Here is a 13,942-nt window from a genome sequence, read left to right as displayed (position 1 = left end):
TGTTTTTTTGGGGGGGGTTTTTGTAAAAAGATAACAATGTTAGCCTTTTCTGCAGCTATAGGGCATATATGGTATCACTCTTGGCTGGAAGCAGTGCTTAAACAATGGAAAAAACACAAACTTTGTCCAAAAACCTCTCATGTTCAGCTGTTTTTTTTGGAAAAAGATAACAATGTTAGCCTTTTCTGAAGCTATAGGGCATATATGGTATCACTCTTGGTTGGAAGCAGTGCTTAATCAATGGAAAAAACACAAACATTGTCCAAAAACCTCTCATGTTTAGCTGTTTTCTTGCAAAAAGATAACAATGTTAGCCTTTTCTGCAGCTATAGGGCATATATGGTATCACTCTTGGCTGGAAGCAGTGCTTAAACAATGGAAAAAAACACAAACTTTGTCCAAAAACCTCTCATGTTTAACTGTTTTCCACTTTTTCTTTGGTCATTTTAGCCTTTTTGGCCAGGGTGAAGGGAGTATCTGCCATCAAACAAGAAGACAGCCGCATGTAACTACGACGGTGTTTGCTAGTTCACCTTACGTGCATTAATGTAATAACATGGTTAGCCTACTCAACGTAAATTACACACGAACAACATTAAGCTATTCACTCAGAGAAGAACGGCTGCTGCTGCCATCATCATCCTCATCATTTCTGCTACACTGACAGGGCTAGGGGCCAGGACTCTACTCTTCGGGTTTTTGGGGGATGTTGCTAACTCCGGGTCCGATAACAGGCACCACACCCGCAGAAGATGTGCTCGGTGTGAGGTCTCGCAGCAAGCTATCAAACACGGCGCATTTCTCGGCTTTAAAAAACCCCGCTATGCGTCGCCAGGTGTTTCATCAGATTTGAGGTGTTACCTCCTTTGACAGTATCACAGTACCAGCTTAAAGCACTTGTTGCAGGCTGCTGAGTTTGCATCTTTTGCTGTGAAGTACAGCCAGACTTTGACCGCTTCGCCTTGGGCATTTTTAATCTGTAGCTCTGCTCTAAAAGAACGTACGTACCTGGACCCGCATACTATCCTCGGAAACGTAAAATGATGGGCTAGAATTGGCTCAGGAAAAAAAAGCACCGAAATAAAGCACCGAAATGTGCGCTGCTTTTCGGTCTGGTTACTACCGTTTATGACACCCATCCCTAGAGATGACCATAAAAAATATCTGCAAACTATGAGACCATTCAAGTCCAAAAAAACTCAAGCCTGTTTAATAAGAGCAGATCATTCTGTCAATAATGAAAAGACCACCTTTAAAAACAACATGTTTAAATTAACATGAGGTACCACTGCAGCGACAGTAGTCCTTTGTTTATGATAGCAATTGAATCTCTCTTCTCCCTCTAGCTGCTGCATACCTCCTGGTCTCCCTCATCCCCAGCAACTCCTTTCGACAGATGTTCCGCTCCACACGCTCCCTCCACTTGCCGACCCGTGAGCTCCCACTGTCCCCCGACACCACCGTGGTTCTCCACCAGGTCTACAACCTGTTGCTAGGGCTGCTGGGACGTGCCAAGCTGTATGTGGATGCCAGTGTTCATGGTACTACCAAACTGGTGCAGTATTTCAGCTTCATGACTTACTGCCTCATCTCCAAGACGGAGAAACTCATGTTCTCTGGCTACTTCATGGACCTCTGGAACCTCTTCCAGGTACATCTTTCTTTGACCGTGAAGATATTTTTAAAGATTTTTACCGATTGTACACTTCAGTGTGCATGAGTCTTAGGTGCAGAATTTAGAACTTTTTTTTTTTTTTTTCTTTCATGTTTTCAGCCGAAACTGTCAGAGCCAGCCATTGCAACCAACCACAACAAGCAGGCACTGCTGTCCTTCTGGTACAACGTTTGTGTGGATTGTCCGGAGAACGTCCGGCTAGTGGTGCAGAACCCTGTGGTGACCAAAAACATTGCCTTCAACTATATCTTGGCTGACCACGATGACCAGGAGGTGGTGCTATTCAACCGCGGCATGCTCCCTGCCTACTATGGCATCCTGCGCATGTGCTGTGAGCAGTCGACTGCTTTCACCCGCCAACTAGCATCACACCAAAACATCCAGTGGGCCTTCAAGAACTTGACTCCACATGCCAGCCAGTATCCAGGGGTGAGAGGACAGTCAGACTTCTAGCAGTGATGTGACTTTATTGTCCATAGCACTTTGAAAATTCCCCACCTAAAAGCAAAACATAAAGGAAGTCTTTAATTGTTAAATATTTTGCCTTGGTTATGTTTATTTGTGATAGTGTAAAAATCATAACTGCTGATGTGCTTCTCCCTGCAGGCAGTGGAGGAACTGTTCAATTTAATGCAGCTGTTTGTGGCACAGCGAGCTGAGATGAGGGAAGAAGAAGTGGAGGACATTAAACAATTTAAGAAGACCACTATTAGCTGCTACCTCCGCTGTCTGGATGGGCGCTCCTGTTGGACCACACTTATCAGGTAAGAACACACACACACTTTTGTCACTGAAGGTCTTGTGAAGCTTGTTTTTGTAACCTGGTGAAGATGTTTGTCACAGAAACTGTTGTCCATGTTGTATCAGAGTTTGGAAAGTTTACTGACTTTACTTTCTAAATTTACCTTTCTCTGTGCTGTTCCTCTCAGTGCCTTCAGAGTTCTGCTGGAGAATGATGAGGACCGACTGTTGGTAGTCTTCAACAGAGGACTTATCCTAATGACTGAGGTGCGATCCAGGTCTCTTCTAAATATTACACAAAGAATTGCTAAATTAAGCTATCGTCTCATCTTTCTATGTTGCCATAATCCAATTCATTTTCATGCATCATCTGCCTTTTTTGGCATTATATTTAAAACAGGCCAAAGGGAATCATTAAAATCTGGATTTAAAAAGATCAAATTAAATATAGTATACTACAAGTGTATTCAAAATATGTATATGTACATGAAAATAAAATTTGCATTTCATTGCTTACTACATTTTTTTTAACCCTTCCAAATCCAATAAGTAAAGCTATATGTACTGTTTGTTTGTTTCCTGCAGTCCTTCAACACTCTGCACATGATGTACCATGAGGCGACAGCATGCCACGTCACTGGAGACTTGGTGGAGCTGCTCTCCATCTTTCTTTCTGTCCTCAAAGCCACCAGGCCATACCTGCAGCGCAAAGGTGTGCACCATCCCCTACTGTTTAACAGGGCGAACACATGTGATAGTAACACAGGTTAAACAGTTAAAACTGTAATAGTTTGTCCTTCCCACTGGCACCAGGTGCTTGCTCAAAGAAGGTTATGTGATTGTTGGGCTTTTCTGTTTTCTCTATAGTTGCAGGATCTTTACCTTACAATATCAAGGCCCTTGAGGCCACTGCTGTTGTGATGTGGTGCTGTAAAAGTAAAATTAAACTGTAGTTAATGCAGTGGTTCCCAAACTTTTTTTGCTAGGCCCCCCTTTGTTTTACAAGAAAAACACACGCACACACACGCACAAACACATCCTCCAACCACACACAGCCATATTTTGCTCCATTGCGGTTTATTTCACACCTCAAACATTTAGTAAACAATTAAGCAAATACAAGTAATCTGCAATAAATTACAGGTAGTAAGAAAGTACACTACTAACTCTTTTACGCTACGTCCACACCTACACGGGTATTTTTGAAAACGCAGCTGTTTCGTCAGCATGTAAACGGCGTTTCCAATCACTGAAAACGGAGATTTTTTTAAAACTCCTTTTTTGCGTTTACTTGTGGACAGGAACACAGAGTTCGTCACGCAACGTCAAAGGTATGTGCCTTTTTTCACGTCACGCTGTGCGCCACGTTGTTTACGTGAGATGAATTGCAGAATGGCAGATAGTCAGATTAACAGTATTTTGTCTCTATCTTCAGTTTTTACACGCTTACATAAACACACGCAGTTACTGTCCCTCCAATTAGAAAGGCAGAGGCGTCACGGTGTGATTTTTACATGTAGTTGTGTTTTTTCCTGTGTAATAATATTCAACATTGCTATCAATACATTTTTCAAAAAATGCCTCTCTGTGCAAAATGGGTTTAAAAACATAAACAACTGTGGGATACTGTTTGTCCGTGATTTGGACAGAGGGAACAAACTGTGGCAGGATCAGCCTGATATTATTTGTATCCCACTGTAACTTTACTGTATAAAGAGCTAACATCTCCAAAATGTCAGGAGTAGTTAGTCATTACAACAAGTGTTTGTGAACTAAAAATCAAGAATGTGGGATACTGTTTGTCCGTGATTTGAACAGCCCAGCGCGTGCTCCCGACAAAGGGAAGACCAATTCTGCAGGGGAGACCTACCTTGGCACTTGTGCAGGTGAAACCAAAGGGAAGATATGCTTCACCATATTTTCTAGTCTTTGGCTTAGAATGAAGTTGGTTTGGAAACATATTCAGCGATGCTTCATCTCCTGCTTTGCGTTTCTGTAGGCGCCCCGTGCTAGCAGTGTCCAAGCGTTTTGTTTTTTTCCCCCCTTCTCATACAGACACTTTGGATCCGGTAGTTTTTTAGTTTTATTAATCGTTACTAATTCATTGTGCAGTTGCTGTGTTCTTGTTCATAAAGAGGTGTGGTTAGTTGGATGTTTGTTCTGCGATCACTTACTTTGATTTTTGCCATTAAAAAGGAGATGACCACTGAGTGTTTGATCTTGACAAACCTCATATGCATCATACTAAGACATTCAACCCCAGGACAGCATTACACTACAGAAGAGTTGATCTGTCTGGCATGAAGTAAATGATTGTGCAAAAAATGTGACCTTAGGGAAGATGAGATGAGATAACCTTTATTGGTGGGAAATTTGTTTTGTTAAAGCAGAAAGTGGACAGTGCAAAGTTACATAGCAAAAATTAGAAAAACACTGGAATAGGATAAGAATAAACTGTAGACAATAGAATAGAATAAAATAAAATACAAATGCTATATACAACTGAGTATAATACAACGATGTCAGAAAAACAACGAATGCCTAAAACATATTTGGAGATGCACTGATTGCACTTTTCTTGGGCAGTTACTGTTGCAAATGTGAAATATTGTTTTCATAACAAAACTGAGCAGTGACTTTAGTATCTACTCAACAAGTAGATACAAGTGAAACAAAAGTGCTCTGATACTGGAAAAAATGAGTTGCTGTACATCTTTATTTGACAGCTACAGATTCATATAGTAAATACAAATGTTAAATACTTGCATCATTTCACCAGACTTCACCGTTTTAATAGTCTTCATTTTTCTCATAACTGCTTTGTGGTTTGTTTGTTTTTTTTCTTTTCTTCCTTTGCTCATACCGAGGCTGCTGGCTTACAGCTGGCTCTGATCTCTGGATAGCTTTAACTTCAGCCACTTTGTATTTTTAGCTCCTATAAAATGACAAATTTTCTGTGTTTAGAAATTATGATACACCAACTTTAACCAGTGAACATGAAATGTCCCTGAATCTGACTCTCTGAACAGCCAAGAAGCAGCTCTGGTACAGTGTACCAACTCCATTGGTTACAAAGGGCTGTATTAGAGTAAAATATCTGCAGATGTATGTTCTCATATTTGTGCTGATCTTTTGTTTTTTTCTCTCTCCTGTTACCCAGATGTGAAACAGGCTCTGATCCAGTGGCAGGAGAGGATCGACTTTGCCCACAAGCTTCTCACTCTGCTGAACTCTTATAGCCCACCTGAGCTCCGCAGCGCCTGCTTGGGTAACACTCACCTTTGATAACCCACCAGCTAACATTCAAGTATATTAAGTTAGGTCAGATGTTTATATACACTTATTATGGACATGTATGTCGTGGTAATTTGGGGCTTTTAAACATTTATTTGAACTGTTCCTACAATGTGTTAACTTGATAAAGCCAAGTCCTGTGATCTCATTAGTGATTGTGATTGACTATAACTGGTAGTTTGTCTTTGCCAGGATGAGAAAGATTTGTTTGACAGCATTCATTGGACTCACCAATGCTCAGAACAATGGGAAAGTCCAAAGAACTCAGCATGGGAAGGAAAAACTACTGTGCTCCTTCTTAATCTTCACTAAGTGCTTGTTCACAGGGGATTGTCTGATTTTTGAAGGGTTTCTGCCTTACAATTTAAAGACCAATGATCAAATTGAATTGAATATTATGAACACTTTTGACCCTGTGTGATTGTGTGTACATTTTTGGCAACTATTGTAGCCAAACTCTAGAAAACAGAAATCATCCATTGTTCTAGCTGAGACAGAGTAGAATTTGGCTAGCAGAATACATATCTGCGTCTCTCTAAAAATGTAATGGGTCAGATGTAGAAATAATTGGAAGTTTAGAAAGTGTCCTGTAACGTGATGTTCTTGTTGCAGATGTGCTGAAGGAACTCGTTCTGCTGAGTCCACATGACTTCCTGCACACTCTAGTCCCCTTCTTACAACACAACCACTGCACATACCACCACAGCAATATCCCCAGTAAGTCTTCTCCTCATTATTCATGTTGATTGTCCTCTTTTGGTTTGCATTCTTCTTTTATAGCTCAAAATGAATCCCCAAGAACATAGTAGCTTTGCATGATGCGCCGTTCATTGCTAGATGTCACAGCTTCTCCTTGGAATGTTCTTTTTCTTTTTGACTGTTAGTCATTTTCATATCAGCTTTGTTTCCAAACCTTTTTCTGTATTTTCTTTTTTTCAATTTTGATTTACTAGCATACGCACCGTGGTAACAACAAAATAATAATGGTAAACATCAGTATATGAGGCCTGTTGTCTCACAGTGACATCAAACGGTAACCAAAGAGTAGAACAGAGATTACTTACATGAACATTTGTCTCAGTGTTTGAAACTTGGGCCATTTTTAATGATAATCATCCACCGTTTGAACAGTACATATTTTGACAAATATACTGTTTGATGTTCTTCAAGTAAAGCTTTTATAATCCAAAAGGTTTTTAAGTAAAACCTTCAGTGTTTTCGACTTTTAAAAATCTCTGGTTCATCTTTACTTAAACTCTTTCAGATTAAATTAAAAATCTGGCTTTCTTTTCACTGACTTTTAATTGTCCCTATGCAGTGTCGTTTGGCCCTTACCTGCCATGCAGAGAGAACCTCAAACTTATGGGAGCCAAAAACAACATCCGACCTCCAAGACCGGAGCTGAACATGTGTCTGCTGCCTTCACTGGTGGAGAGCAGCAAGGTACGGTTATCTGTTCCTGCTCCAAATCGTTTTGTGTCAGCAATAAAAGAAACCTCAACAGAAAACCTTCAGTACCTGCAGAGGCTTGGTGTTGGTAGTAATATTTGTTTGTGTCTATCTCAGGGTAAAGATGAGGTGTACGATCGAATGCTGCTGGATTATTTCCTGTCCTACCATAAGTTCATTCACTTGCTGTGTCGCGTTGCCATCAACTGTGAGAAATTCACAGATACACTTGTCAAGCTAAGTACGTATTTGTATTTCCAGTATTATCATTATAGCATACTGATCAAACTGTAAATTGTCTGCAAGCACACGTGAATTTGTACATAAACATAGATGTTTCCATGTTAATGCTCTGCCTCCCTCTCAGGTGTGTTGATAGCGTATGAAGGACTTCCCCTCCATCTTGCGCTTTTCCCCAAACTGTGGACAGAGCTCTGTCAGTCACAGGTACAGCTGCATTCCTCTGATTTCACTCATTTCAACCATTTTTAAGGTCAGGCCTTGTTAATAGACTCGGGCTCTTTGGATATGGACAGCAGCACAACGGTAAATCCTTCTCATCTCGCTCTTCTTTCAGTCTGTAATGGCTAAAACTTGTGTGAAGCTCCTCTGTGAAGACCCAGCCTTCAGCGAGTACATTAAATGTATCCTAATGGACGAGAGGGCCTTTCTGAACAACAGTGTGGCCTACACCTTCCTTAACTGCTTTTTGCACAAGGTATAAAAAGTTTCAGCTTTTCTTGTAGGAATCCTAAATAGTCACTACATTTGATCAAGGTTGTACCCAGTTTGTACTGATTGTCCAAATGATGTTGCATTTTAATTTGTAATTAAATAGAGAATAAAAATTTGTGTATGTGTAGGTCCAGGTTTTGTCTGGTCCCAGCTGCTCCAACCTCATTGGTGTTTTGGTGACAAACCTGCTGAGTGAACGGAGCAGTCTGCAGCCTGAACTGGCAGCTCATCGCCTGGAGCTTAACAAGACCAGCAGCCTGCTCAATGCTGTATGCATGCATGCACACACTCATAGAACAGTCCTCCTGATACATTGTGTCACTGTTTTCTCATTGTTTGATCTCTCTTCTCTTTGTCAGGACCTGAGGGCATTGATGTTGCTGTTGTCTGTGCAGCCTTCTCAGGCCATTGACCCAGCTTTCCTCCCAGCCCTGCAGGAGCTTCTGAGCTGCTGTCGTGCTTGTCTCCAGCAACGCAGCACTCTAGAGCTGGAGGCCAAAGACCACAAATGCAAAGGTATAACATGCCATTCAATCACTAAACCAAAACACAACCTCAATTTGAACACATTTCTTTGGGTTGACCATTTAGGCAGAATAATCTGGTGTATGACTCAACAAAGTAGACTTTGTGAAAAATATAAAGTCAGTGCTGTTGTAAATTAAGTAGAATAGATTTTCTCAGTGGCTCCTTTCAGTAACAGTCTGTGTTTGTTGTCAGCTGAGGATGAAGGGGCGACCCCGGTGAAGCGGCGGAGGGTGAGCGGTGATGACGACAGAGCCGGAGATGGAGGAGCCCAGCTCTACGCTGCCTCCACCTCCTCTTCAACTCTTCCACCCTGCAGTGATCCAAAGCCTGACCAACAGGAGGCGCTAACACCCACAAGCACCTCAGACACGGAAACACGAGATTCCTCATCACTGATCGACCCAGGCACTGAGCAGGACCCGCCCTCTCCTGACCCCATGCCCACCTCCTCTAGAAATCTGGACTCCTCTCCCAAAGAGGAAAAGATGGAGGCCTCTTCGTCGTCATCCTCCTCGTTTTCCTCCTCCTCCTCCTCCCTGCTGCAGGAGACGGGAGAGGGGTTTGTCCAGGGGGAGGAGCCTGAGCTGCAGCAACATGTGGTGCCACGCGAGGAGACCGACGAGGTGGGAGATCAACGGGAGGGGAGAAGGGATGAGGCCGTGTCTACCTGCTCAGAGGAGGTGAAGGAAGAGAAGGAGATGAGCTCTAAGACCAGCAGCAGCCCGGCCCCACCCCTTTCAGAGGATGCTGCTTTCCCATCAGGGCTGGTGGGGGAGGGTCCAGATGGCTGTGGCAGCCACTCCTCCTCCTCACAGATGTTCCAGAGCGTTGGCCCCCCACCTGACACGCTGGATATGCTGTACAGGACAGTGGAAGCCACCATTGCCATTGTTACCAAACTGTCTATTAAAGGCCAGCCCTCTTCATGACATCATCAACTCACCACCACCATATCTTGAATTCCCTCCCCCCCTTTTTTTTCTCTGCTATGGACGTCTGACTTCAGCTCAGAGGAAACAAACTTTCTCCTGTTCATTAGGTTTCTTCTTCTTCTGCTGTTTTTGTGCTGCTGTTTGTTGCCTTCTGCCGATGTTCAGTCGGACGCTTTCTCCAGCTTCAGTGGCTCCCGCCGCTCTTCGCATTATAAGTTTGCGACTCCACACAGAGCCAACATCTCCTTTGAGAAATAAAGAAGAAAAGCAGAAAAAGTCGTACAGACTACAGCACATTTTTTTTTAAAGGGTGGGTGGGTGAGTGGGCTTGGTGGGTTTTTTTGTTTCTGTTTTTTTGTTGGTGTGTTTTATACTGATTTTATTTGAGCTTTGCTGTAAAGGGGAAAGGTTTACAGAACTTTTGTCTCCTCTGTATGTAATTTAATTTTATTGCATTTTTACTGTGTATAAAAACAAACAAAAAAAAAACAAACAAAAAAAAAGGTTGTCCTCTGTGCCAGTTTTGTACTTTATGAACAAGGCAAGAAAAGTTGCCTTGAGTTTTTCTGTGGTTTAATTATCCAGAAACTAAGTTTACCTGTAAATGAAGAGAACCACAAGAAACTTGATTCTGTAAAGAATCCTCTCTAGTCATTGCCTGAAGGTGTATATGAAAACCATAAAAAAAAAATATATATATATATAAAAATATATATATATATATATATATATATATATATATATATATATATATATATATATATATATATATATATATATATATATATATATATATATATATATATATATATACATATATATATATATATATATATATATAATATAAAAAAATAAATAAAAGCGGTGCTTTATTTGACTGTGGTTGAAATAAAGCCCCCATGTTGGACCAGCTGGAGCTTTTATTTTCTTTACTGAAGTACATTCCAATTTGTTTTGTTTTTTGGCTTCTGCTGTGTTCTGGTTTTCCTCTTTTTATTTTATTAGAGATTAACTTAATAAAGACAGTTTTAATATGAAAAATTATGAACTAAAATTCATCTCGAGCTGTGAGGTTTGATTTCTTGCCTTTGTTTGCTTTGCATCATATCCGAAATAAATGTAGCTCGTCAATTTCTTCAGGCTGTGCTCAGAATCTAGGCCTATGGCAAGCTCAACTGTGTGTTTATTATGCACGTACAGTAGTGGGGGTTAGGTTTGGGTTTGTTTTCTTCATAATTATTGTGATTTTGAAAAATTCACAATAATATAGAAAACGGCAACCAAGCCATCAAAAAAATTGTGACCGCTTTCTTTATTGGCAAGTTGGGTTTGAGTCTGAATCCGTAACTGTACAGCCTTCAAAAAAAAGAATTATTTATTCACATCAATACTTCATCATTAAAGAATCACTGTGTCAATAGTGTACATTGTTAACATAGTTTAGGAGTTAACACATTTGTCTGGCACATAAAAGATAAAAAAAAATTAAAATAAAATTCAGCAGCTATTGCTAGTGTACCACTCATGCTGGTCCCAAATCCAGATTAAAAGGATGGTTGTGCCAAACTAAACATGCAGATCCATCTGCTGGGATCCCTTGAGAACCAAGGAAACAGCCAAAAGTACCTTTGTATGTAGTTATCTTGACTCCTAAAACTCAGAAAAGGCTGTTTTGTTTTTGTTTTTTTTAAACTAACACAGCGCCAGTAGATGGTCTGATGACAAAGGATTTCTGCATTTGTTCTGAAAGGCAAAAAGCTGGTAATCTTAGCTCACGACTAATCTGTTTTAAGAGAAAATGTTTTGTTGATCTTTTCCTGAACTTCTCATCTAAAAGTATAATAAACTAAACATCTGCTTATAAGCAACTGTAGACTGATGTAGGGAAACTCGAAATGGATTTGGGATGGAAAACGGAACAAAAAACTTCATGTTAATATTCATTAAAGGGACGTCACACAGGTGTATCTGTGTATTTCTTTCAAGTGATGTCGGCAGATTGTTGCTAACTGGCAAAAATGTTTCCATCACCAATTTGACTTAATGACAATTTCACATATTGAACTGGAGAGTTTAACTGCTAAAACACTAAACCCTTCTGTACTCTATTGCTAAAGAAATTGACTCAAAAGTGGAGAGGAAGAAGGGCAAAGCATAGAAAAGTAATTTCAGATCAAATTTAAGCAACCGCACTCGAACATTCACGGTGAGGGGTAAAGGTACCCAGGCCCAACAGATTCTTTTGCCATATTCATGAGCTTTTTGGACATCTTTATGCATATTTTCTCTGCTTTTGGTTATATTACACAAATTGCTGCAGTCATCACAGTATAACACTACTACTACAGTTGTGGCCAAATGTTTTGAGAATGACAAAAATATTAGTTTTCACCAATTTTGCAACTTCAGTCTTTTTAGATCTTTGTGTCAGTTGTTTCTGTGATGTACTGAGGTGTAATTACAAGCACTTGATAGGTTTCAAAGGCTTTTGACAATTACATCACATTTATGCAAAGAGTCAAATACGTGCAGTGTTGACCTCTCCAATTCGCCCTGGCATGCTACTACGTGTTTCTTCGCAGGTAACCATGGTTAACAGGAACAACAATGATCTTAGGCGTCACCCTCCTTTTAACACATCCAGTCTGCTATTCTAACTCAATCAGCATGACATAATGATCTCCAGCCTTGTGCTCATCAACATTCTCACCCGAGGTAACGAGAAGATTATTGAAATGATCTCAACAGGTCCTTTTATGGCAGCAATGAAATGCAGTGGAAATGGGTTTTTTCATGCCAGAGAAGGACTTTGCAATCCATCTGATCACTCTTCATAACATTCTGGAGTATCTGCAAATTGCTATCATCAAAACTGAAGCAGCAAACTTTGACACATATATTGTTTTTTCCAATCTCAAAACATTTGGCCACGACTGTACACCACTATGGATTCACAATGGTTTATGCTTTGTAACTGGACACAATGATATCTCTAAAGTTTAAATGATTTGGTGTTGTACTGTGATGATCAAATGTTTGCTTAATTTTTTTGAGCAGCGCAATTTTGATTGATGGTTCAGTGGGTGGCCAGGAGAGTTGTATTCATTGAGATAAAGCTTTTCATGAATTAATACTTACCAATAAATAATTAGTTGATGCATTTTACAATGAAGACAGCATTTTTTATCCAAGTTTCTGGATGAAGAGTTACATCAGTTATTTAGGAGCTTTTTAATGTAATGCAGTAACATCCCAGTTTAATACAGGGACAGAGGTTTTATTAACACCCTAACAGATGTTTGAGAGATATCTTTATCATTCTATGTATAAATGCGCCCCTAAATCTTTGTTAATCATTTACATAGTGTCTGTGAGTTATTTTACTAATGTCTAAATAAAGAGAATTATAGTAAATTAAGTCATTAATGCATTTTTTACAGTACAAATAATTATTAATCCATACATGCTTTATTTTGATGAGCTCAACTCCTGGTCCTCCACAGCATTTACTTAAGCATAATTGGCATCTAGAAAGAAAAAAGAGAACAAACTCTTCTCTCATATTAATTTGTTTCTCCTCATATTGTCCCCCAGATGCTCCAAAGCTTCCCCACACACAGAGCAGTTCAGTGACTCTTTAGCAATACTAACAAAGCAGCTAATTATACCAGGTACAAGGAGAATGAAGTCTTCAGCAGAAGCATCATGAGGAAACTTTACTGACTTCAGACTTGACATAGTGGGAGTTATTATTGCGAAGCCCACAACAAAAGAGGACATCTGACCGCTATGGCTAGTTAGTTTGACACTTTCTATCTAAACTGACTTTCACAATGTAAGAACAGGGATTTCTACCTGGCAACTAATGTGTTGACTAAATCGTACATTACACAGATCTGCTGTGTGTGGTCTTATTTTTACTGAGCTCAGTCATAATGAAGATCATCAGGTTGACTCTGCTGGTGCTGCCGACTCCTCTGCTTTTCTTTAGTCGGTGGATGAGGTAGGACAGTAAAATACATCAGTTACACGAGGTCGCTGTTATTTTTTTCTTTTGATCTTTAGACATTTATTTCATTTATACTTAATCTGTTATTTTTTTTAATTTAATCCGGAAAGAAGAAACTTATAGCACCGTTTTAAAAACTGAACCAAATAAACTTGTAGAGCTGATAAACAATACATCTAAAATCACAGCCACTGAAGCCAAAGTGGAGCTTTGAACAGAAAATTACTTTAGACATCTAAATCAGACCATGTGTCGCATATTGCTAAATGTAACAGTTCCCAAGTACTGTAGTCGGATGGTTGCTGAGGTGAAGATCCTGGGATGGTTAAAGCAGTAAGTGGAACCGCTATGTGACTACTGCTAGAATAATATCTATACATCTATACAGACTCAAAGCAGTTGCTTTCTGACCTGCTGTCTGTAAACAAAAAGCACACTGGGAACATGTTGTATATTCATCATGTTAAAATGAAAATTAGAATTAAGAATTTTATAATCTGCCCTTTTTGTTGCCTAGCTTCAGACAAAATTGGTGGTGAACTTGATATAACATATGTAACTCTTGATGGATATGGGGAA

At 39.9% G+C, this 13,942-nt stretch overlaps 1 protein-coding gene across 5 annotated transcripts in view; it reads left to right on the top strand.

Annotated features, from left to right (window-relative positions):
* The window catches only part of usp34 (ubiquitin specific peptidase 34), a 60,409-nt gene extending 50,380 nt beyond the window's left edge, over window positions 1-10,029 (top strand). For all 5 annotated transcript variants that reach the window (XM_063475712.1, XM_063475713.1, XM_063475709.1 and 2 more), the window contains 14 exons: window positions 1,347-1,651; window positions 1,775-2,104; window positions 2,282-2,439; window positions 2,605-2,683; window positions 3,002-3,128; window positions 5,577-5,684; window positions 6,323-6,427; window positions 7,029-7,153; window positions 7,277-7,400; window positions 7,527-7,606; window positions 7,737-7,877; window positions 8,023-8,163; window positions 8,254-8,410; window positions 8,615-10,029. In XM_063475712.1, coding sequence (XP_063331782.1) covers window positions 1,347-1,651; window positions 1,775-2,104; window positions 2,282-2,439; window positions 2,605-2,683; window positions 3,002-3,128; window positions 5,577-5,684; window positions 6,323-6,427; window positions 7,029-7,153; window positions 7,277-7,400; window positions 7,527-7,606; window positions 7,737-7,877; window positions 8,023-8,163; window positions 8,254-8,410; window positions 8,615-9,351 — 2,717 coding nt within the window. In that variant the 3' untranslated portion in view covers window positions 9,352-10,029. The remainder of the gene's footprint in view (window positions 1-1,346; window positions 1,652-1,774; window positions 2,105-2,281; window positions 2,440-2,604; window positions 2,684-3,001; window positions 3,129-5,576; window positions 5,685-6,322; window positions 6,428-7,028; window positions 7,154-7,276; window positions 7,401-7,526; window positions 7,607-7,736; window positions 7,878-8,022; window positions 8,164-8,253; window positions 8,411-8,614) is intronic.
* The last annotated feature ends 3,913 nt before the right edge of the window (window positions 10,030-13,942 follow it).

Source organism: Pelmatolapia mariae, linkage group LG6 (assembly GCF_036321145.2).
Source record: "Pelmatolapia mariae isolate MD_Pm_ZW linkage group LG6, Pm_UMD_F_2, whole genome shotgun sequence".
In the NCBI taxonomy this organism is placed as follows: Eukaryota; Metazoa; Chordata; class Actinopteri; order Cichliformes; family Cichlidae; genus Pelmatolapia; species Pelmatolapia mariae.
The sequence above is the reverse complement of the archived record's forward strand: the minus strand, read 5'-3'. Positions and strand labels throughout refer to the sequence as shown.